This window comes from Cucumis sativus, chromosome 5 (genome assembly GCF_000004075.3).
Source record: "Cucumis sativus cultivar 9930 chromosome 5, Cucumber_9930_V3, whole genome shotgun sequence".
NCBI classification, from domain to species: Eukaryota; Viridiplantae; Streptophyta; class Magnoliopsida; order Cucurbitales; family Cucurbitaceae; genus Cucumis; species Cucumis sativus.
In genome coordinates, this window is record NC_026659.2 from 20999196 (window position 1) to 21025531 (window position 26336).

The 26336-nt window shown below is 37.1% G+C and overlaps 1 protein-coding gene across 5 annotated transcripts; it reads right to left on the minus strand.

Annotated features, from left to right (window-relative positions):
• Positions 1–26325, minus strand: LOC101212394 (alpha-taxilin). Of its 5 annotated transcripts, none has more exons than XM_031885347.1 (13): positions 26169–26312; positions 15497–15630; positions 14789–15229; positions 13673–13752; positions 13021–13129; positions 12078–12145; positions 10580–10657; positions 5313–5377; positions 1828–1894; positions 1547–1729; positions 1350–1406; positions 1107–1202; positions 1–473 (listed from the first exon to the last, which is right to left on the minus strand). In XM_031885347.1, the coding sequence occupies exons 3-13, from the start codon at positions 15222–15224 to the stop codon at positions 339–341; spliced, it is 1374 nt and encodes a 457-aa protein (XP_031741207.1). In that variant the 5' UTR covers positions 15225–15229; positions 15497–15630; positions 26169–26312; the 3' UTR covers positions 1–338. The 5 variants fall into 5 exon arrangements, with proteins under 5 accessions (XP_031741207.1, XP_031741206.1, XP_011655316.1 ...); XM_031885346.1 differs by having other exon boundaries at positions 15354–15630; XM_011657014.2 differs by lacking the exon at positions 15497–15630 and having other exon boundaries at positions 13673–13740; positions 26169–26325.
• Between the last annotated feature and the right edge of the window lie 11 nt (positions 26326–26336).

Genomic DNA, 26336 nt, shown 5'->3' on the forward strand with positions numbered 1-26336 from the left:
TTTTCTTGGTAAAGAAATCAAAATTTAGTCTCCAAAAGTTCAAATTTGGACACAGGGAAGAGCTCAATATGTCAAGCCTCAAATAGAAATTTACAAAATGTTACTTTCCTCAGCTTCAACTCAATCCAGGTTCATTAGAATCAAGAGACTTTCTTCTGCTTTTTCGTTTTCTTTCTGCAATACAATTCATTTTTAATCCTAGAAAAGCTGACAGTAATGGACATGGTAATCTTAAAATAACAAGATAACTAATTCCTCAGCTTAAAGACAATGAATTATAGGAGTTAGTGTATTGAAATCCTCTCAAGCAAATCATATTTTACAGAATAGGGTAGACTTCACAAAGAAGCTGAATCAGAGGTATTGCTTCCCATGGAACTTTGCTTCCTTTCCGCCTGAAGTGATCGACACAAGGATTCAAGCTTTTCTTTCTGTTTCTTCGTTTTCTCCAGCTGTTTCTTCAAGCCCTCCCGCTGCTCAACCAGAGTTCACTCAAAATCCAACAATATGGTTGATGTAAAGACTAGTCTATATAGTGATTCAGTGCGCGTAAATCTGACTATGTCCGCGGGGCAGTTAGATGAAGCGTATTATTCAATTAATGAACCATGGAAGTCAAAACCACAAATGACTGAATTTGTTACCATTCAAACAAGAAACGAGTTTAGAGGTTTAAATATCAAAACAACTAGTTGGAAAGAAGATCAAACTCACTCAATACGGTAATAATACGAGCATACATCTGCACAAATTCTGCTGAAAACAGAACTAAGCATGTGATGAATCGACTGACTTCCTAGGGTTTGTTTACAAGATGGCTATCCAACGAACATATTTTTAGATAGCTATCTTTTGAACGTTTTTCTGTCACTTTAAATCGGCTGTTTTGTAATTTAGAACTAATGCCATTTTCTTCCAAAATCATGAACTTATAATGAATAGCCATTTCAAATGCAATTGCTTTAATCTTTTCCAGGTGCCTCAACCAAAATTCTTTGATCTATTATTTAAATTAGAAACAAGCAAATGTTTTCCAAACAAGGCATTATTACTGTTTGGTGTTGCCAAACAAGCGTACAATAAAATTATAGTGAATGTAAACATACCTCATCAAGAAGCTCAATAAGAGTAACATCTGATTTCTCACATTTGCTCTTCAGGAATGTATTTTCCTTCTTGAGTTCCTTGATGGATTTCGTCATCTGCATATATTATTTTTTAGAAGAATTGAGGGGAGATGAGCACATGTAGAATAGCAGCTTCAGTAAGTGTATCATGCAATAATAAAACATTTGGAGATCTATGCCCAGAAAGAAAGACGTTGGGTTGGTGGGGGGAGCGTTGAACACCTTCTCAATTTCTTGTTTGAAGGTTTCAAATACGTCATTGCTCTTTACTAATGCATCCTGCAACATTAGTCAATACATAAATTAAGATTAGGTTAACTTGGTAAATCATTCTATAAATGTCATAACAAGATGTCATTGTCATCTATATAATATATATTTCTAAATTAATTTTTTTTAAAACACTACTAAAGCCCTACTTGGAACTGTTGAAATTTTTCTCCATCAGCTGTTAGTTGTAAACGCAGATTCTTTTCTGTTGACAATAAATGTGAAATTTGCTCTGCATATACTTTCATTTGAGTTTGTTCCTGAATCAATTTCTCCTCACATTGCTTAGTTTTCAGATCAGCAAGCTGAAGTTCAAGCGTTTTCTGCTTCAACTGTGTTAATGTACAAAACATTATGAATCAATTCAGTCGTACAAAATAATAGTTAAACATCCAAGCCATAGCCTCAGAGGCAAAACTGTAAACTTTACCTTCTGTGCAAATTGCTGTTCGGAAAGAGAAAACTGATCAACAAGCTGCTTCAATTTATTCCTTAAGCTGGACATGGTATGCAAAAATTTTGGAAAACAAAGAGAAAGAAAAGCCACATTTATAGTTCAATTCCTTATTAACTAAATCGTTAGTGAAAGGGAGAATCTAAAACATTGATATTGATTACTTCAGAAACTATTGTATACTAATTGCTCAAAGATAGCAAAGACAGGTTCAAGGATAAGGATGAAAGGAAGCTAAGCAAGGAGATATATTCATCAAAGGAGAGGACTGTAAAAATGCCACTCTAAAAAATATTGAAAACAAAAAGAACAACCCAATTTTTCTCCCAGTATTCACTAGAGCCTAAGACTTTGGCGGTACAAGATATTTTTCGTAAGTATGGGAATACTTTTTCTTTTGCACGGAAAAGAGCCTCTCCATTAATATAATGAAATGAGACATGCTCAAAGTACAAGAGTGTTATACAAAGATTTGGAATATCTGAGGGAAAGAATCCAAAAACCAAATACACGGACTAACAAAACAAGGGCCAAGAGGTTATCAGATTCTAAAACAGGGCAGAAAAACAATCAAAACAGCAACTGATAAGAAAACAATCAATACAAATAAAATGTTGGGAAAGGAAACAAAAGTGCCCTAATGGACCATAGGTCCATGAACATGAGAGAAGTAATCTTTGAAGAGCTCGAAGAAGATGCAGCTCAAGAGGACAAGAATGAAGAAGCTGAGATAACTCGAAACCAACCAAAGAACATCTGAACCATAAAAAATTCATTAACTACACGAGCAGACAAGCTGCTGCCAAAACTTCTGAAATATAACTAAATCAACACCCTTGAGGAGAATATATCCAAGCCCAAGATGAAAGGGCAGGCCATTTGACAACACCTTTTGATGATAAAACTTCCATGAATAGATTACCAAATTCTCACTCAAGGATGACTAGTGAAACGGCTTCCTTTTGTTAAAAAAACCCCTAACGCACGCTCTCTTCTATCTCTTCAATGCTTACACTAATAGAAAGCACATCCATTGTGGTTCTTTTTATATATATATATAACTCTCATTCCAAAAAGAACTTCCTTTCAAATAATAAGCTTCTCAAAACAGTTCCCAATCTTATTGCTGAAGCTGAAAATTGAAAATTGGCATCTAATCAGGACAACTCTAACAAAGAATGCTGCTGGATATTAGCCCATAATCAGACTGCAAGCTCACCAATGACTTCAGATGGGCTGGAACTTCACAAAGCTGAGCTTGAGATAAACAATCCAAATTTTGTTTTTCAACTGCTGGTTCTTCTTCATACTGAAACAGAGCATTCAAATCAACTTCTATTGGTTCCTTTGATCTCTGCTTTTCTATTTCATCTGATTTCTCAAACTGGTCAAATTCCTCACTGCTTACACTGAAAATTCAGGTTTTCTTTTCTTCTTAGATGGATCTGGATCAATTGGAGTGTGAACTAGAATTTCTCTTTGAAGTTTCAACTTTGCATTGAGGAATGATAAAACTGAGTACCTAAATTGTGGAGGGAGAGATTTTTGGGCCTCTGATCTGCTACTTTTACTGGGAGCTTGAATCTGTGAACAAATTTCTTCTAAAACGTCTGGATTTTTTTTAAACAGAGGCAGGCCTCTTAAATTATTATTAATAAAAGAGCCTTAAGCTCAAAGTACAAGAGTATTATATTAAGAGCAAGAGAAAAGAGAAACATTCAGTCTACAGCTGCAACAAAAGCTAAATAACAAACACCAAACAAAAGAGATCAAGCTAAACACAACCATAACTGTAGAAATTTAAATACAAAGCATAATGAAAAATTCTCTCATAAAGAACTAATTTGAAAGTAAAAACTTGCAAGAAGATGCAACCGGCTGCCTCGAAGCTGCCTTGCCACATTATTCCAGAATCCAGAGGAAGCTCAAAAAATTCTTCCACTATTTCAGCATTGGCATGAAGGCTTTACTTGCCACACACATGAAGGGCAATCCAAGAAAGACTGAAGTTGGTCCAACATTGAGGAGGAATACATTAAATGGCGGAAGAATCAAATTAGAATAATTCCACAATTAGCAACTATTGATTTTAAATGATCTGGTATTTCGCAAGACTAGGGACAAGAATGAGTAGCAGAAGGCAAATTTGTGGAACCTGGCTCTTTCTCACAATGAACAGGGCACTGATATGTTTCTGGAGGCCCAAAATGTTTCTGACTTTCAAGCTCAGTTGACCTATCCAAATGCTCCAATTCCTCACTACTAACGTGAAAGGGGAGTCGAAAAAAGGCTCACCTTTCCTGCTGGATTGATCGAGAGGAGTTTTGCTCAGAGAGCCTATCAGAAATTTTACCTTGGAGTTGGGTAAAGAGAACTCAGAATACTTAAATTGAGTAACGTTAGGACGATGAGAAATTTCCTTAGATGAATTGCAGCTTAAATTTGGGTGCAACTAACTTCCAAAAAATTTGGATTAGCCTCTAAAACAGCTTGGAGCTGCTAGAACAAGCTGATGAAAGAGAATGGACACTATTTTCTAAAACATATGGATTAGAATCTGAAAACATCTTTGTCTTGAAAGAAATCTTCTTGGCTATCTCCTCCATCCTTCTCCTTCTAACAAAATGCTTTGGGAAAGTAATGAAAGGATGCACTGCTTTCTGATTTTTGGAACTTCGTTTGACCCCATCTACTTCTGATTCTGGCCGAAGAAGAGACGGGTGAAGAAGAAATTGAACTATAAATGGGAATTCTAAAATGGTTGGTATAAATATGGGAGTCTAGTTGCACTCAAAGAAATCCTAGAAATTCCATTTCTCTTTGTTTAACTGATTTCTAGTGCATTTTCAATTTGGATAGGAACGAGCATTGTGGGTTTCAAGAAACCCACTGGATAGGCTGAAGCCTTCTTCAAATAAAGTCCCCTCGCTCATAAACATCTTTTCCCTAAAAAATGCCTCAGTTGCTTTATTACTTCCTGATTCTGTAGATTTTATTATGTCAACTTCCAATTAATAAGAGCTATTGCGTTATCCCAATCCTTTCCCATGGGCATACAGACCAGGGTATTCAGTCCTTCGAGTCCTCAAAGATTCTCTCATGCAATTCAACTTTTATAGTTTACACCAACAATTATCATATTTTTCTCATTACTCCGAGAGTGTAGTCTCTCTTATTTTAAAAAGAAAAAAAGTACTGAGGGAGTTTTACTTTTTCTCAAAACGGTAACACCATTGTCACTTTTAGAAAATAGTAAGATCAAGATGACATGCAGTCATTCCAGGTTATGGCTGTACACTTTATTCTAGGTTTGCCTTCACGCAAATAAGAAGCAAATAATAATAATAAAACAAGAAGCACAATACTGGTTTCTTATAAAAATAAAAAAAAAGAGAAACAAAATACGTTTATGTTAATTATTTTAGCATCAAATATATTCTCAGCAATGTACTTCGCCTTACGTTTCATTCTCTTTCAGCTGTGCAAGGCATTCATCCTTTTGCTCTTCTAGCTTCTTGCTAACATCCTGTCGAAGGAATGCAGAAATATAATCAACGGGAGTAATATAATAACAAACAATAACAAGCACAAAGAGAGAAACGTCATTCTCTTAACCCAACTTTAGACTTGCCTGTCAAGTTTCATCAATATCAGTTTACGTGCACACTTAGGACCCATTCAGTAACATTTCCACTTTTGTTTCTTAAGTTTATTTTAACGAAGAAAAATGAAATTGTGTTTCATAACATTAAGAAGAAGTATCTATGGGAACCATTTATTCTTTCTTGTAATTTCTTTTAACTAAGAATGCAAAAAATTACATGAAAATAAGTTTTTAAAATTAAATATGAATTTTTTAATGTTATATTTATTATGTATTTTAAACTCTGGCCTCATTTGATAAACACGTGGTTTTTAAAAAATAAACTTTTAGAAACTACTCTCCCCCGTACGTTTCTTTGTTTTGATATCTCCTTTCTCAAAATCCAGAGAAAGATATGAAAACTAAGAAAAGTAGTTTAAAATATAGGACTATTTTCAAATATAGCAAAATAAACCAAAATATTTATAAAAGATCACAAAATATCTAGTCTATTCAATGGACAACAATAGACCAAGATAGATTGTGATATTTTGCTATATATTGTAAACTTTTTCAAATGTTTTGTCATTTAAAATAATTTTTCATATAATATTTGGAATTTGACTAAGAATTCAAATGTTTCTTAAATAAATGTGAAATCTATAGAAAGAAATTGAAATGAAAAAAGTATAATTTCAAAAACTAAAAACTAAAAATGAAATTGTTACCTTTGCAAAAAAAATGAAATTGTTAGCAAATGAAGCCTTAAATTTGTAAGATTTATGAGAAAGAAAAAAGTAACAATCATCATGAGAAATTACGATCAGGAAACTAGAAACAAATTTGTTATCAAAGAAACCCTAAATGCTTGCTTATCATTAAAATTCCTTTTTAGAGGAAGCATTATCAATTCTATGAACACAAAGTGTAAAGAAGAAAGGAAAAACAGAAGGTTGAACCCTAAATAAAAAAAGAAGAAAGAAGGTATGGTATCCCAAACACGCTCAATACCATTGTTGAGTTCCTTTCCTTGTAAATCACTTTCTGGTAAAGTTGCAAGCACTCAACTCATCCTACTAATATTAACTTGTCCTCAGACTTGAAATCTCAAGAAATTCAATAAATACATTCCCCTACTTGGCCAAGAAAAATCTTAAGTTAGATAATTAGCGGTAAAATATTTGGTGATTTTATTTTATTTTTTTGAAATGGAGACAAAACTTCTTTTTATTATTGAGAACTCTAAGTACAAGATAACTATACAAAGAGAGCAATAAAGAAGAAATAGAAACGGGACATCTCAACTAGGTTGACACCCCCATAGCGTCAATCATCATATCCCCAAGAAAGTAAATATCAAAGCAAAACAAAACCAACAGAGGAGCAACCTAAAAACAAACAGCCTATTACAAGGGTCCAGAAAAAAAAAACAGAAAATTCAGAAAAAAAACCCCAAAATACAATTACAATCTCAAAATAAAATTAAACAAGGTCAAAACTTCAAAGCTTCAAAACTTCGGACAGAGAGAACTACAATGCAGAGAAAATGAACCAGCAACGGTTAGGCTTGATTAAGAAAGGCATTCCAGTTGAGGTAAATAACTTGAATGGAAAAATTAACGGACTCCTTTTTTAAATGAACACCAAGCTGCAGCACTAAGATCTACCGCACACATGATTTCTGCTCTGACTTTGCTTTATCATGGAAGAATGTTGATTTCGCTCAAACCATAATTCTGAAAATAAAGCTTTTAACAAATTTACCCAAATGATGCGAGATTTTTGAGAAAAATCAGACCCGACAGCAGCTGAACCACATTAGTGCCTAGAGAGCGATCAAAAGTCCAAACTAAGTTGAACAAGGAGAAAATCCTTTCCCGGCAAAAAGAAGAGACGAGACAGAACAGAAAAAATGTGATAAAGGATCTCACTAGAAAGAAAATCTTTTCCCAGCCAAGAAAATGTGACAAGACTTCCCCCAGAATGCCACATTCTAGGTAAGAACCTTGGACCTCCACAGTGATTTTATGAAAACCGAATTTAAACTATCTTTCTTAGACTCTTGAATCATGAACACATATGGATTGCAGATTATGGTGAATTTTTTAATGCTGCACGTTTAGAGGAATCATTTAAGCCCCTAGTGATCCATGAGACAATCTTCATTATGGCCGAGAGAAGGATAGGGATGGCTGCACTTCGAAATTAGGCCAGAATAATTCCACAAATCACTAATATTGACATCAACTCTTTAGACAAATCTAGAGAAAAATTATTTGTGAGAAAACCCTCCTCATTAAACAAAACATATAAGTCCGTCCCTTCAATTTCTGAATCTAATTTAGGGTCAAATTCACTAAGATCAACTGATTCTTCACTACTAACACTGATAGGTGAGAAATTTCGGGCTGGTCTTTAGGAGTTAAATCAGCTTTGCATGGGGAGCCTTGCTGACAAGATGTCTTTGCAATGGAGGTGGAGGAATTTGAAATGTTGAGACACTTCCAAGGAGAAGTGCTATTTACTGACCTGGAAAAACTCTCAGGGGCCTGGATTTTAGAGCTGTAAACTTCCAAAAGATCCGGGTTATTGGCAGAAACTGAATGCTTGATGGTGTTATTCCGAAAAAAGTCCAAAGGGGGAATTTTAAGGTCGCAAACCCCATTTAATTCAGATTTTAGCAAGGCAGTCCACACATTGTTGAAGGAGGTTTGCTTGCGAATATAGTGCTTAAGAATTTTTGGAATATGAGAGGACTTACTGTCTTTGCCACACTTGGAATAGTTGAAAATACCCACTTCTGAAGAAAGTTGGTCCCCCTGTTCTAACAAAAAGAGAAGAATGAGAGTTTGAAACGTTTTGTAACGTTTTTTGCAATGTCTGATGGGTTGTCCTCCAAAATGCTTCGGCAAAATTCGTTACAACTCAAAGATTTATTGAAGTGGGCCCCTATTCTTTTATTCTTTTCATTTAAAGACTCAAAAGAGGACTCTTCGACTACTGGAATATTAAAAACAGGATCACTAGAAGTGGACCCTGCTGCCTTCTTGCAATAGCTATCTGACTTGGGTTTAGCAAAATTCAAAAAGGGGGCTTTCAGTTGCTTGTACATTCAATTCGTCTTTAACCTGATTTCCGGCCACTGTTTTCATCACCGGTGCCGGTGGGATGGTCGGAAAAATTTTCAGAATTTCAAATGGATTTCTGCTTCTAGGTAGAGATGCAAACACTAATTTCGGGATTTTCTGAACTAATGGAAAGACGGAGGGAGCAAAGTCTTCATCAATCAAAACTTCTCTAATCCTCAAACAATCAAGAGAGTTATTAAAATCATCTCGTAAGTTAGGGGCTTTGAGGGGAATATTATGGTTTAGAATTCATAATCTCCAAAATGAAGATATATATTTCCTCTCTTTAGATCAGTGATTCCAATCATGGATGGCATAAAACCACGAGAATTCTTCTTAACTTGAATCCGAGCTTCACTAACATTAATTAAATTTAGAGTTTCGAAGGCTATATCTAAGAGACCTCCAAAATAATCCCCAATGACCTCAAAGGTACTTCTACACCAATAATCCAAGGGAAGGTTTTTAATTTTGAGCCAACCACCATAGCCTTTTTGAACGAGTGGCCGACTGTGTTTCAAGTTATCCCATCTTTCGAATTTGAGATGAAAATTCCCCCAGGCTTGCCATTTTCCTTCCTCATGGATGAGATCTAAAATTGATTCTTGGTTAATGCTAGTGAAGGCATTCTCATCATACAAAGGATTTATAACAACTTTTTATTGGAAAAAAGCTTCCAACCTCTTATGGATCAATTTCGGGTCATCTGAGGCAAATAATTTTGTTATAATCCATAAATTTTCAAAATTGATTTTCCCAACTTCATGATTCTTAATCAGCCAATGCTTCTGTTTTGAAGAGGGAAGATGGACTGACTTTTGAACCTTCCTTTTTTTTTACTAGGAATCTGGTCAGTTACCTTAAATTTAGGTCTTTGAACAGGGGAACTGGAAAGACTTGATTTTTCCATTTCAACATAACTTAGTTTCCCATTCAAATTCAGAGGAGGAATCTGGAGGGAATTATTAGAAAACCTTGTAGCATAATCCAATTTTTCGACAAACTTATCAAGCACTGAGCAAAACAACTTCCAACCTTGCTTCTCACTACCTAAGCACACTCTGATATTGAAGAGATCCCTGAATATGGCCAGTGATCACAGCTCAGTATCCAACCCAACTTAGCTTGAAACTTTGAAATTCTCAATCTGCCTCTATCGATATCCCCAAATTTCCTAAAGTGTCTACCTACCGGAAAACTGATAAGATCTATCAGTTAACACTGACCAGATCCATCTAAGTTGGCAAACGGATAGAGAGATGCTTCTGCCAGCTTCTACATCTTCAATAAAGAAACTATCTCCTTTGGCACAAATGCAGTTGTGTGACCGGTCAATTTTACAGCTAACCACCTCCATGGTGATCTCTGAGACTTAACGGAGAGGACTGCTGAAAAAACATGGCTGCCGGAGAAGGGAGATTGGAAGGAGTGGGGTGGAGAGAGGAGAGAGGGAACAGAGAGAACTTACCTTTTGAAACTCACCATACAATAGCTAAAACACAGAAACAAAACCATCATTATCACCTTTGGTGATTTTATTTTATTCCTTCCTTTCATGTATTGAGTCTTTTTCCTACATAAGAGAGCAACAGTTATGCATTGGAATACAAACTAATTTATTCCACTAAATTTAACTTGGTATCAAAAGCCAGCCAGTGTAGCATTTTACTCCTTTTTCCTCTCTCTCTCTCTCGATGGGGGGGGGGAGAGATTGAAGAAATCTTTCCATTAATATAAATATAAGGGATGGTCAGTGTATAAATACTTAGTATTTAGTAAAAAAAATTCAATATTTTCTTGCACACAAGTGTTTCAGTATTTGCAGAAATAATCCAAATTGTTAGACAAAAGAGAAACTGTAACCAACTGCAGCTGGCAAAAAATTGAAAATCAGAATTTAGAATTGTTGCCTCAAATCCATCAGACAATTCTACTGGAGGAAAAGTGAGTTAAGAACCATTAGATTATCTAATTATTTTATGGAGTTCCTGATCAAGTTACTCAAACGAAACCATACCTTGATTGCATCTTGAAACTTAACTGATAATTCTGTTCTGAGGCTTTGACCCTCAGTTGAGACCCGTTTGCATTCGTCCTGTGTTCAATTCACGTAGCCGTTATTAATTATTAGAAACTAAATGAAATAGAGGAAAGTAATAATCGAGAATGATATAGGAAAATTGGAGAGAAGACGGTGATTGAGGCACAGTTTGAGCATATATTTCTTTTGGACAAGAAACCATTTCATTGATGAATTAAATATCTAAAGATCACTGCAAAAACCCAAGTACAAGATGAACCAACTTTGAGGGTATATTCAAAATTTATTTTGTTTTTTCTTTCTTTTTTCTAGTTTTGGTATTGGAGATCCAACCGTCAAGGCTTCAACCTTCCAAAAGATAATAAAGAACTCATTCACTAAGCCATTGTTGAAATGACCTTCCAATATTGTTTTTAAAAACTGCTTGGGATAAACCAACCTTATAAAACTTAAGTTTAAAAGTTATTTGAAAAGATCATTTTTGTTGCCGTACTTTTCTTTTATTTTTTTCTTTATATAAGCAACAAACAGAGGACAGCCTAAGGGTGAGGGGTTGAGGAACCTCCCCCCTCCAAAAAAAATACTAAACAATAAGAGCCCTCCAATTGTTAATAATCTTGGTTGTAATTACAAAATAATTTTGTGTAGTTTTTTTTTTTTTTTTTTTTTTTTTTTTTTTTTTTTTGCAATCAGGATGTCCCTACTTTGAAGTGATTTTAGTTATTGAATATCATTGAGTTCTAATCATGAAATCATCACTCCTGATTGTTTGGTCATAGACAAGAATACATATCTAAGCATGAAATCAACACTATAGTTGGGCTCATACATTTGTACTGTTTGTAACCAAGTAATTTGTACTGTTCTTTATTTCTCCTACACATTTTTTTTTTTAATATCCGTGAGTATCCAAACCAACGTATGCACATCTTGACCAATTTCATAAGACACAACCTGCCTAACCTTACAACATTTGAGTGCCAAGGAAACTCATAGGAAATTAATTTCTAGGTAGATAGCTGTCATAGATTGAACCCATGACCTTTTAGTTAGTTTCCTACAAATTTATTATTAAATTTAGGTTATACAAATAATTTAGATAACATGACATCAAAGAGAACATGTCCAAACAACCAAATCCTGCTCCTGATTGCTATTTTTGTGTTTGCCCACTAAAAGAGGCATGCAACAAGCTTACTTCCACGTACATGCCTGGCGAATACCATACACTTCAAGTGACAACACTCAACACAAGGGTCACGTTAACTTCCACAGTGACATTAGTTTTTCGTTACAAATTAACCAAATAGTTAACATGCGGAAACCAAATTTATAAATTTATCAAAGCATGATAACTAAATATTAAAAAATAGAAGTACAATACGTCAATACCAAAACATTCCAAATCACAAAACTGAGGCTAGAGGTGGAATTAAACTTTAACCTTTGCATGGATTAAATACGTAGATCATACCATTAGCATTTTATTTTGACGTTGTAACTCCCTGCATAGTGACTCCAACTTGTCCCGGACAACAATAGCTGTGCATAGAAAATGAGGACATTATAAATTCATAGCATGGCATTAAAAAACTAAGCATCAATCAGAATGCATCCAATTTGAATATGAAAGAACAAAAAAAAAATTCTGAGAGAGAGAGATGACAGATGACAGAATATTCTTTTGCTATCAGGATATTCAAATCTTTCACCTAAATGAAATAATAATATAATAAAGTGTCAATAAATCCCACAAAGTTTTCTTGACCTCTAAATAATTGAATACAGGGATTATAATACTATAAAAAAAAGAATCTGAAAAGACAAATTGCAAAAAACTCTTCAGTGACCAAACATAAGACCGATATAAACTGCAGCATTGTGGATTATTTTCAGCTTGATACTATAACAAAGTAACAAAAAGGTGACTTTTAAAGAAAATATACAAGCAACTTTTCATTGCGGTCGGCTAAAATGAAAATTTTCACTTTCAATCTGAACTGAAGCTAGAGGTTTTACTCAAGATATAGGGGGGAAAAGACTCACTCAGCTTAGAATTTTATAAATGAAAAATCCTTTTGATTTTTTGAAACAATTGTCAAACATCCAGAAAATCTAATAGCAATCAAAGTTCATACTAGTCTTGTCTTCTAGAGTGCAGGTAGTATAGAGCTTAATTTGTTGTTATACACCGACCTTTTGCACAAAATGAATAGCCCACATGAATCATCATCTGGAATAAATATAAAAAGAACTTGAAAAACAGACAGTAGAGCTTAATTTGTTGTTATGCACCAACCTTTTGCACAAAATGAATAGCCCACATGAATTATCATCTGGAATAAATATAAAAAGAACTTGAAAAACAGACAGTATTGAAAAAGTGAAAATTTTCATTTGTTCACTTCTTTACTTGCCTGAATCTCTTTCTGCAAGAACTTGCTGATACTTTAAAGTAAATTCAAGAAACTCCTTTTCTGACTTAAATGTACGCTTTGGATTCTTGCGTTTGAGTTCAGCACTTTCCTGAAAGTTATTGCAACTTAGTAACCCAAAGAAATTTATGGCCTTTAAATAGAATGGAAATATGGGGAGAAAAGTGACCCACATTTCAATCCAATGAAAAGGCCATTATTAACTACAACAATAAAACTATCAAAGGTCTTTTCACATTGATGCACGATAAAATTTATTGATGGGTAGGGGGAGGACAGAGATATGTATAATAAGAAGAAGATGACGACAAAAGAAGAAGCTACTCCTGATGTCCAGTTCAAGAGCTAATTTGAAAATTATTTTAGTACAACAATTGTGGGGATGGGGGATCGAACCTCCCACCACCTCAAGGATGATAGGTCATGCCAATTATCCTTCAGCTAAGCTCACTTTGGTGAATACTTAATTGTACTTTGGGTGGCACATTGAATCGGTATTGTTTATCAAAGAAGTGACAGGATGCATTAATTTCCTAGATCTAGCATTAAGCTAACAAATACAAAATTAAGATCAAAACAAATAATGTCCATGCTAAAATGCAACTTAACCAAGGAAGCAATGCAAATTACTCACATTTTTCGTAGTTTGAACAACCTTTGTCACAGACATTTCCTTCTCATGTGCTGTTGATGCATCTAACCCTACACCAGTGGCTGAAAGAAGTAATAAATAGATTTTGGTAATAGGTATAGCAAAAATGTGAGCTCCATGCTCATTTACACATCTCAGACCATCTTCCAGAAATCGACTCATCCAAAAAACTTCCAGAACGTTTCATATTCTAGATGGGTGACTTTCTGAACTTGTGACCTCAAATACGGCATTTACACTTTGCTTACCCCTATGACCAATGGGTCCACAGTTATTGCGGAAAACAAGACTAAACAAATTAATTATTAGACGGCCGTGTATTTTACGGTAGGTGATAGTGCCTACCCTTCCTGTATTTGAAACAAAAGACTCCAAGCCACTTTTTGGCATCCATGAGAAAGAAGCCAACAACGGGTTGATGTTACAATATAAATGTTCTACTATGTCACTGATATTAGAGAGTTCATTTTTTTTTAATGAAAATTTTATTCAGATAAAAATAAAGAATACACAGGCATACAAAAGACTAACCCACAAAGGAGTCCACCTAAATGGAGGGACTCCAACTCTACAAAATAGACAAAGTTTCTTCGTAACCAGTTGTTGTTATGTTTAGTTTATATGTCAGTTAGTTAGTCTCAATTGTATTAATAAACAGTCAAGCAGTTGTTTCTAAGCTCTGTTTAAGAGAGTTCTCTGTATTCTTCTGATTAAGTAGATATAATCATAAACTTCGTCTCTTCTAAGTCTGTTAATTGGAAAATCAAAACTAAATTTTCTAATATTTGCTAATTGATAACTGCCTCATAGACATGAAGGACAAGATCTCTTTTGGCATCCTTTTCAAATTTTATTTTCCCACATGCTAGTCTCAGCATTGCTGCATTTCTCTACTTCTTCTAGTCTTATTAACATGAACATCCATTCCCTAAGCACACAATTTTTAGCACCCTACCACATTCTTGAATAAAATTATTTCTTATCCAGCAAAAAGAAGGATGAAACAAAGGAAGGCCATGTTTATATTAGTTCATCAGTATTCTGATTTAGATCAATAATAATAACAAAGAGTGTGAGCTGCAAGGTAAATAAACGCACCCTTGTCTGAACTTTGAGACTCGCCTTGAGCTTCTCCTTTTAATTTTCTGCCGCCAGACTCGTCAATTGCAGCCTCATTAGAAGTTTCTTTTACATTAAGAATGTCAGTTTCTGCTAGTTCCATACAACCCTTACCAGCTGTCTTTTCCAAACTCTCCAAATTATTAAATTTTTCTGTTTCAGATGAAGCAACAGTTAAAGTTTCCAACTTTTGAGTATTCTCTGAACTACATTTCTCAATTTCAACATTTTCCATGATCTCATGCCTTTGACCATCGGAAAAATCAGATTCTGGTGAAGTTTTTCGTTGGGAATCTAATGGCTTTGCTTCTTCAAAATTCTGTGTTGAAGGTGTTTGAGTTTCTGCAGAGCTTTCAACAAAACCATCTGGCAGTGAATCTACTTCAGGAGGGTGATTTAGACCTGGGTTCTCCATACCACCTACATGTTGAACATTGATAGTAAGAATTTTCATGTAACTCAATATGAGAACATCACATATGGTCGGTTAAAAAAAATCAAATCAAAAGATTCTATCAGTTTTGATTTAAGCAACATCACGTACTCAATTCTAAGCCTTATCCACACACCATGAGCTAGTGCAAAGCTCCCAGCCAATTCGAGAAGTTTAGTAAGCTCTCCCCTTTTCTCTGAGAATTCTCTACAGACAAAGTATAAAAACATAATAACCTACTCTCCCATACATACCAATGTATAGCCCTCACTTGCAAAACATTTTGATGGGTGGTTTCTCCCTCCTCCCTGACGCAAAACCAACTCCAGCCCCAAACTAGCTATCGTACTCCTCCATCAATGTTGAATCGGGATTGGTGGCCTAACACCTTCACATGATTAAATCCGACTATCAAATAGCATGGAGTTTCAATTCAAAATCAAAAAGCAATAAGAGGAGTTTCACATATATCTTATAAACATTGTGAGGTCCCTCCATTTGTCCAATATGGGATCCTCAACATGTCCTCAAAACAGTACCTCTTAATGGGTTCATCAATCTAAAATGGTACCCCTTCATGGGTTCATCAATCTTGGAATTGGACGAAAACAGAAAGAGCAAAATGAAAGAGCAAAACTGAAGCAAAGTAGAATCAAAGCTGGACGAAAACAGGGTCGGAATTGGACAGAAGTGTTTTGTCGGATCAAAATGGAACCGAACGAACTAAACTAGAGCAAGTCAGAATCAAATTAAACGGGAAATCTGGGGAGAACAGAACGGAAGCTGAACTGAATGGAGCAGAGAGGCTTAGCGGATCTGAACAAAAACAGAAACGAGGCGTCGTTGGATCTGGGCTTCGATCTAAACTTTGAAGGCAGACATGAAGGATGGGTCTGAACGAAATTAGACAGATCTGGAACAGATTGGAGGCAGACGCGAGGATCTGAGGACATGGGGTTTCATGGTTTTGTTGGGACAGCGTAAGGAGATGGAGCAACGACAACGAAACGCAGCGGCGAGCGGAGCTTCTTGGATGACGGAAAAAACTGAAACTCTTCGGCTGGGCGTTCGGCTTCAACTGACAGAGGTTCAATCGGTTGCTTGGCTAACGGAAAAACAAGAGGTCGGACGAAGAACTATGAAGGAGATGGCCGCCACAGACGCTAGTGAAAAACGAATGGGGTTTCTAGGGTTTGGATGGTGGCAGATTTGAACAGCAATGAGTGACAAAGGGAAGGTGCAACGACAACGGCAAATTTGCAGATCTAAGGGGCGGCTTCAGCTAATGGGAGATGATTCTGCCTCCGTTGATGAATTATCAACGGAGGCAGAGATCAAACGGGATGTGAAGGCTAGAATTCAATAAGGCGAAAACCCTAGAACTCTGATACCATGTTGATTTTATGGAATTAATCTATATTTCATTCATTATTTAATAGAGATATAGATTAATTCCATAAAATCAACACAAACCAAACTTTCCCTCACCACTATCCTACCAGAAACCCTATCCCACTATCATCTTGGTGTTGGTAACCTCCATATCCAATCAAAATCCGAAGTTGGTTAGTCCTCGGCCCAATTCAAACCAAGAGTGCAGGATACCACCAAATAACAATTGGCTATATTTCAACAAGAACTTGCAGCTTTTGGAGTCCTTACACACACACCAAGTCCTAGCATTCTGACCAACTTGCCAATGTATTTCAAGAATCCGATAACTTCATTCCCTAATTTGTCTTCCACTTACATATCTGGTTCTGTGGCACAAAATAAAGGAGTCTTTGCAAGGGAGAAGTTGAATGGACAAAACTACTTCTCTTGGTCACAATCTGTTAAAATGATCCTTAAGGGGCACTGCAAATTTGACTTTCTGACAGAAGAGGTACCTCGACCTCCACCAAGTGATTCTCAGGAAGTTTCTAGAAAGGGGAGGATTGCCTCATTTGGTCCATGCTAATCAACAATATGGATCAACAGATTGGCAAGCCCTTGTTATGTGCTGCAACTGCTAATGATATATGGACATAACTCAGAAACTTTATTCGAAGCGTCGGAATGCCTCTCGCCTCTACACACTGAGAAAACAAGTCCACGAATGCAAATAGGGGACTATGGATGTAACATCCTATTTTAACGAACTTTCCCTCATTCAGTAGGAAATGGATCTTTGTAGAGAGATTGTCTAGAACAGTCCCAGTGATGGCATACAACACTCTAGACTTAAAGAGGTTGACAAAATATATGACTTTCTTGCTGATCTCAACTCCAAGTTCGATGTAGTTTGTGGTCGTATACTGGGCCAGAGACCTATTTCCTCCTTGATGGAGGTCTATTCTGAAGGCTGCCTTGAGGAGGACTGTACGAGTGCTATGAATATCCTAACCACTCCCGTTATTGATTCCTCTGCCTTTGTGCGAGGTCCTCCACTCATGACAATGAGAAGAAGAACGGAAAACTTGTCCCTATCTGTGAGCATTGCAAGAAACAATGACACACCAAAGAAACAGTGTTAGAAATTACATGGTCGTCTCCAATGAGGTAAGAAACGTCCTCCAAACAACAAACAGAATTCAAGGCGAGCATGTGAGTGAATCTGCTAGAACCTTCCAACCATTTGGACTCCCTGAAAACCAAAATGATCGTAATCAATCCATACTAGGATCTATTACTCCGTCAGGTATGCCTCAGTCTTAGTTTATATGCTACTCAACCCACTCTTTTGGTCTTTCCCCGCAGAAGCAACGTAGTAATGTCTCCACTCCTCTATTAACGACTTTCGTTTGACCATCTGATTGGGGATGATATGTTGTGCTTCGATTTAGCTTTGTTCCTGCCATCCTGACCAACTCCTTCCAAAAGTTACTTAAGAAAATTTTGTAACGATCGGATACTATAGAGTTGGGGTATCCATGTAATCGAACTATTTCTTTCACAAATAATTTTGTGACTGTCTCGGTTGTATATGAGTGTTTTATTGGTAAAAAATGCCCATGCTTGCTCAAACAATCTACTACAACAAGGAGGACTTCAAACCCCTTTGATTTAGGCAATCCTTCAATAAAATCCATGGAGATATCACTCCATATCTTGCTCGGGATCTCTAGGGGTACTAACAATCAGGCAGGTGATAGTGCTAATGTCCTGTTCCTTTGGCACACGAGACATTCTTCACAGTATTTCTTTATCACTTGCTTCATGCCCTCCCAATGTAATTCTCCTGCTATCTCTTATAGGTTCATAAGAAACCTGAATGTCCTCCGAATACAGAGCCGTGATACGTATGGAGGATTGTAGGAATTAAAGTTGAGGTATTCGAAATGACTAGTCAACTCTTATACCTCAGCATCCCTTGTTGAATGGAATACTTTTGCCATTGGCCTTCCTCTCATTTTTCTACTTCTGTCATGACTTCCTTCAGGTGCTCACCTTTCTCCATTTCTTCTTTAATCACTTGTAAGTCAATCAGGGTTGGTGCCATCAGACTACTTAGATGAATAGTAGATGGCATCTTTGACAATGCATCAGCTGCCTTGTTCTCTAATCCCAGTTTATACAATCCTTCAAATGAATAGCCTAGAAGCTTAGTTATCCACTTTTGATATTGGGGTTGGGTCACCCTCTGTTCTAGTAAGAATTTCAAGGAACGTTGGCCAGTTTTCACTAGGAATTTCCTTCCTAACAGGTATGGCCTCCATCTCTGCACAGTCAATACCACAGCCATCAGCTCACTTTCGTACACTGGCTTAGCCCGATCTCTTGCTGCAAGTGTGTGCTAAAGTATGCAATTGGTCGTTTGGACTGAATCAGCACAGCTCCAATTCCAAATCCTTATGTGTCTGTCTCTATTTCAAAAGGGACATTAAAGTCAAGTAATGCCAGTACAGAGAGAGTAATCATAGCTTGCTATAACTTTAGGAAGGCTTCACGAGCTTCTTCATTCCACTTAAATCCTCCTAGCTTCAACAATTGTGTCAATGGTGCTGCTAAAGAACCACAATGTTGCACGAATTTTTTGTAGTAGCCAATCAACCTAAAAAGCCTCTTACTTCTCGAACATTGGTAGAGACTGACCACTCCTTGATGGCTCGTATCTTTTCAGGATCCACTTCAACACCTTGTCCTGATATGATGTGCCCTAGATAATCCACCCTTTCTTTGGCAAAGCTACATTTCTTCGATTGGCGTACAATTCGTTCTTTCTCAGTGCTTGCAAGGCTAGCCCCAACTGTTGAGTGTGTTTCCAAATCCTTGCTATAGATGAGAATATCATAAAAAAAACTAACACGAACCTCCTCAAGTATGGCTTGAATATTGAATTCATCAAGGACTGAAATGTTGATGGCGTGTTGGTTAGTCTAAACGGCATGACCATGAACTCATATGACCTTCGTGAGTACGGAATGCTGTTTTTTCAATATCTTCTCCACACATACGGATTTAGTGGTATCCTGCCTTCAAGTCGATCTTTGAAAACCACGAATGCTCCATTCAAGTCATCGAACAATTCTTCAATGACCGGGATAGGAAAGTTTTCTGGTATTGTCACGTTGTTCAACACTCTATAATCAACGCAGAACCGCCAGCTTATCTTTCTTCCTTACCAATAGCACTGGGCTGGAATACAGGTTGTTGTTGGGCCGGATTATCCCTGAAGTCAGCATTTCTTCTACAAGTTTCTCCATTTCAATTTTTGGTTGGTATGCATAGTGATATGGCCTTACGTTTACTGGGTCAATGTCTTTCTTCAGATGGATGTGGTGCTCAATTTCTCTTCTTGGTAGTAGTTTCTCAGGCCAAGTGAACACATCCTCGTATTTCTTTGAAACTACAGCTACTGATTCTTCCACTTTCAATACTTCTTCTTCTTCTCTTATTACTAGTCTTCCTTCAACGACGCAGCATTCAACTAAGAATCCTTGGTCAGAATTATCCCAAGTTTTCATCATTTTCTTCAAGCTGACCCTGGATTTGGTTAAGCTAGGATCTCCTTTGATGACTACTATTTTGCCTTTATGGATGAATGTCATAGTCAAGTTCTTCCAATCTACTTCAGTGATGCCCAAGGAATACAACCACTGCATACCCAATACTACCTCTACCCCTCTTAACTCCAATGGTAGGAAGTTGGCTACTACTTTCCATCCACTCAATACTACTTCTACTGCTTTGCAAATCCCCTTGCCTTTCACTGTTGTGCCGGACCCCATAGTGTGAGGTATCTTTAGTTGCAAGTTGTAACTCTTCTACTACGTGATTAGAGATGAAGTTATGGGTAGCCCCACAATCAATCAGAATCACTACTAATCTACTTCCCTTTCTTTGATCTTTCCTTTGACCTTCGTAGTGCCTAGGTTAGATAATCCCACAACTGAGTTAATGGATAGTATTAAACCACCAATTCATCCAAAAGCTTAAGTTGGTGGTTGAAGGCAAATTTAATTATATATCACCAACACTCCCCCTCACTTGTGGGCTTGAAATATTTGAAAGGCCCAACAAGTGGAAATTGATTTTAATTGGGGAGGAAATGACAATGCAGGGGCTTGAACACAGGACCTCCCTGGACCACCTGCTCTGATACTATATTAAATTTGATAGTATGGGGTTCCATCTCAAAACCAATTGGCAATGAGAGGAGTAGCTCATCTATATTATATGGAATATGAGTCCTCTTGGTTTTTCCAATGTAAGACTTAATATCTCCAATATGCCCCCTCAAGATGGTGTCTCTTTGGGTTCACCTATCTTGGACCAAATACCTGTTTGGGCTTACTAGGCTCTGATACCATGTTGAAAGGAGAGACAAAGAGCACACACCAATTTACGTGGAAACCCAAGTACCGGGAGAAAAACCACGATTGTTTGTTGTTATTATTCTTTAATGAATAATACAATAGGTACAAGGGAGAATAAATAGAGAATACAAGAGAATAAAAAAGGAAAAGATTTGGAAAATATGGAAAATATTTCCATAAACATTCTTGGATTCTAACAAGAAAAATATTTAGAAAATAAGAAACAGATTCCAACAAATAGTTCTATAACAGTCTGGTCATCCCCTGCCACTTCTACCATGTTCAGTTTCTTTTTTGTGTCCTCCAAGTCTTCTAAGATCTCCCATTCTTCATTGTCGGTCTTGACTACAAACATCATGAGTTCCCTCTGCTCTTTCACCTTGCATTTATGGCCATGAGAAAATTTATCATTGCAACGAAAACATAGGCCTTTCTCCTTCCTAGCCTGAAATTCCGCAACACTCAGCCTCTTTGATGGTCCTTCCTAATTTTGCTTCTCCTGGCCCTACTTCTCTCAAAGTGATGGTCCTCATAGGTAACGTGGTGTTACCTTTGTTCTCACTGTTACTCCCACCCTAGGTTTAGATTTCAAAAATTTGGAATAGTAAGAATTACCTCATGCGCATCCTTGGATATTAGCCTCATTACAAATGATCTCTCAGTTCTCCACGAGTTGTGCTAACTGCATCATTTGGACTAGACCGACCGTTCGGCCGAATTTGACTTCTGCCTTGATCCACGGTAACAACCCATTCAAAAAGGTTTGTTCAACCACTTAATCTTGCAGGTTGGATAATGGCACCATTAACTTGTCAAACAGATTTTGGCATTCTTCTACCGTGGTTTCTTGTCTGATTCTCAGGAATTGGCCACATATCAATCCTTCCCTCGCTGATTGAAATCGTACCAACAACCTCTGGTATAGATTCGACCATCCCATGAATTTTTTCCGTTTTTCTTGAGCCTTGTACCAATTCAATGCTGGTCCATCGAAGCTGATAGTTGCAACCGTCATTTTTTTAGAATCCGTCAGCTTGTGAATTTGGAAGTACCTATCGGCACGAAATAGCCAAGAGTCTGGATCTTCACCATTGAACACAGGCATTTCTACCTTCTTGAATTTATTTCGGTCACTACTCTTATCACCCTCCTCCTTCTCGTTTGAATTCGGTTCTTCATTTGATTCCAACATTTTCGCTTCCATTTTGCTGGATGCCTTTTCTAATTCTGGTGTTGATGAAGATGAATTTTTCATCATACTCTCAATATATTTCAAAATCTTTTGCTGCTGCGTGTTCAGTTCGTTTTGTACATCGATCTTCTCCATGTGTTTCGTCATTTTGGTTTCGAGCTCTGGCAATTGCTGTAGGTCCATTTTCATGTTTGCGATTTCTTGCTCCATGTTTTCAAACATTTCCTCCATCTGTTTCATCATCTTTTGTCGCTTGCCCAGGATGATCACGCTCTAATACCAATATAATGGAACCCACACTTGATATCAAGGTAAACTTTATTGATAGTATTCGACAACCGCTCTTAGTGAACTCAACTACCGAATTGAGAATGCCTCAATTCGGAACTCTAGCTCCTTTGTTACCTTGTCTTTCAAAGGTGCACACAAGCCTAACTCACTTTCTCACTAAAATCTTCTCTCCTTATCTCTCTTCCTTAGCATTTATTTATACTAACTCTCAACTACCCGACTTAACTGACTCTTAACTACTCGACTAACAGACTAACTAACTTTTCTTCATCCTTCTACTATATTGGTGTATGATAGGGGGTCTATCAGCCTCCTTTCCTTCACAACCATATAAACCAACCCAACCTTTCACCCTTATCCACAGGTTTGGGGGCGCTCCAAGGTTACTACCTCTTCCACAAAACGGTGGTTTGTAACCTTAATTAATGATCATACCCACCTTGCTTGGGTTTTCCTCGTCTTTGACAAATCTAAGGTCACTTCCACATTCCAAAACTTCTATCACACCGTAGAAATGCAGTTCAACATCAAAATTGCAATTTACGAAGTGACAGTGGTCGTGAGTTTCAAAACCATACCCTTAATGAGTTTATGTCCTCCAAAGAGATTGTCCACCAGAGTTTCTGTGCGTACACTCCCCAGCAAAATGGAGTTGACGAGCGAAAAAACCACCTTATGGTAGTAGCCAGCTCCCTATGTTGTCTACTTCTGTTCCATCCTATCTGTGGGACGATGTTGTCCTCACTGCAACTCATCTTATTAATCGGACGGCATATCGTGTTCTCCACCTCCAGACCCCATTAGAATACTCAAGGAGTCTTATCCTTCTACCTGTTTCATTCTTGAGGTTCCCCTTCGAGTGTTCAGGTGCACGACCCACATTCATAGCCATGGCCCTAACCAGACCAAGTTCACCCCTCTGGCTCAGGCTTGTGTGTTCGTTGGGTATCCTCTTCATCAACAGGGCTATAAATGTTTCCATGGATGTCACTTTCCTTAAGGATCGTCCTTTCTTTCCCGTTAGTTCGCTTCAGGGGGAGAGTGTAAATAAATAGCCTAACTGTGTGATTCCCTTAGATCTACTAGTCCTACTCTCGTAACCTTACCCAACCCCAATCCTTACAACACGGTCTTACCAACAAACCAAGTTCCCTAGATAACCTACTATAGGAGAATCTCAAAAAGGGAGTTGGGTCCCCTACCATTCAGCTGGCTAAAATCCAAGATTTTGAACCATCACAAGATCAAGGTATGACTGAATCTATTGACTCATATGTTGACAATAAAATGGGTGAGAATGACAAGTCCAATATAGTTGTTCCTGAAGATACAAGTGAAAGGGGCAGTGTTGATGAGATTTAGGTCATGGCAGAAACTGCAGGAGATGAGATTAAACAAGATCATTCAAGTAATTTTGATGAGTATGATCCGTCTCTTGACATACCTATTGTGCTGAGGAAAGGTATCAGGTCCTGCACGAAGCACTCCATCTGTAACTATGTATCTTACAAGAACCTATCACCCTAGTTGAGAGTCTTAACAGCCAGTCTTGACTCCACCACGATACCTAAGAATATCCACATTTCCTCAGAGTGTCCTGAGTGGAAAGCTATAGCCATGGGAGAGATGAGAGCCCTTGAAAAGAACAAGACTTGGAAGCTCTGTGCTCTTCCTAAGGGGCATAAAACCGTGGGATGTAAGTGAGTGTTTACCCTCAAGTACAAAACAGATGGAACTCTTGATAGATACAAGGCCAAGTTAGTTGCAAAAGGATTTACTCAGACTTATGGGGTCGACTACTCTGAGACTCTTTCTCCTGTTGCAAAGTTAAATACCGTTAGGATCCTTCTGTCTGTTGCTATAAATAAAAATTGGCCCTTATATCAGCTAGATGTTAAGAAAACTTTCATAAATGGAGATTTAGAAGAGGAAGTCTATGTGAGTCCCCCTCCAGGCTTTGAAGCCCAATTTGACCATCGGGTTTGCAAGCTTCATAAATCCTTGTATGGGTTGAAACAATCACTGACAGCATGGTTTGACAAGTTCACCACCTTTGTCAAGTCCAAAGGGTACAATCTAGGACACTCTGATTACACTCTGTTTACAGAAGTCTCCAAGTCCGGGAAGATTGCTATGTTGATCGTCTACGTTGATGATATTGTGCTATCTATAGATGACACCGTTGAAATTGTCCAACTAAAAAAGAATATGAGGGATGAATTTGAAATTAAAGATTTAGGGAATCTAAAGTACTTCCTTGGGGTGGAGGTAGCCAGATCTAAAGAAGGTATCTCTATATCTCAAAGAAAGTACCCTCTTGATTTGTTAATAGAAACAGGTATGATGGGATGCAGAACTGCTGATACACCTATAAAATTCAATGCTAAATTGGGAAATTCTATTGATAAAGTTCCAGTTGATAAAGAAAAATATCAACACCTGCTGGGGAAGTTGATCTACTTATCTCACACTTGACTAGATATCTCCTATACTATAAGTACCATTAGTCAGTTCATGTAGACTCCTTACAAGGAACACCTGGAGGCAAGGAACAGAATTCTGAGGTATTTGAAAACGACTCTTAGTAAAAGGTTGATGTTTAGGAAGACTGACAGAAGGTTTATTGAGGCTTATACTGATTCTGACTGGGCAGAGTCTGTTGTTGACAAAAAATCCACCTCTAGGTACTATATTTTTGTGTGGGGCAATCTCGTAACTTCGAGGAGTAAAAGCAAAGGGTTGTGACAAGAAACGATGTTGAAGTTGAGTACAAAGGTATTAGTTTGGGGGTATGTGAGGAGATTTGGCTACAAAAGGTTTTATCTTCTTGGTCAAGATTATGAGGTGCCTATGAAAATATTTTGCGATACCAAGGCAACTATTAGCATTGTAACAACCCAGTTAAACATGATAGAACAAAACATGTGGAGATTGATAGACACTTTATTAAAGAAAGATCGGACAATGGTAGCATATACATTCCTTACATTCCCTCAAATCAACAAGTTGTTGATATTTTCACCAATGGGCTTTTCAGACAAAGTTTGGACTCTTGTGTTAGCAAGGTGGGTTTTATTGACATTTACGTTCCAACTTGAGGTGAAGTGTTAGAATTTGTGGGCTTGATGTGTGTTGGAATGCCAAGAGTAGTTATGTAAATTATGATTACCCTAATTATTTTTTTCCCTTTTTATTAAAATTCTTGTATCCTATTAGTCTTCCCCCTCTTATATCTTTGGTTATTTCTCTTCAATAGTTTGCTTGATGAAACTTTATATGTAACCTCAAGAAACCAACTAAAATAACAGACAGGATCAACCAAAACATTGCACTCAAGATGCAAACAAGAAAACTTCAGCAAAAATTTTAAAATTTGACAGAGAAATGGTATACTCACGAAAACTTGCAGGATTGCACGACGTTTACATCCTAAAAACCCTCACAAAATATAAAAATTAACGAGAAGCACCCATTTCCTCCCTAAAACGGTCCGCGACATGCAGTTCGCTACATTTTCCGAGTAACAGAACAACAAAACAGAAGGCAAAGGAAATCCTACTATAGCAAACTGAGAAATCAGTGCAATTTCTGTAGAAATTTGAAGATCATAGGTAGAAAAAGGGAAGAAGAAAAGGAGAGAATTACCAGGTTGTTTAAGGGTGGTGAAGTTGAGACCGGCAGAGCGATCTACGGTGATCTTTCCGTGAGTTAGTCTAGTCAGTGAAGGTCCCTCGAACCGATTTCAACAGTGTGCCTTACAACCTGATTTTCTTGTTTTTCTTCAAAACTGTATTTGTCCACTTTCTTTATTTA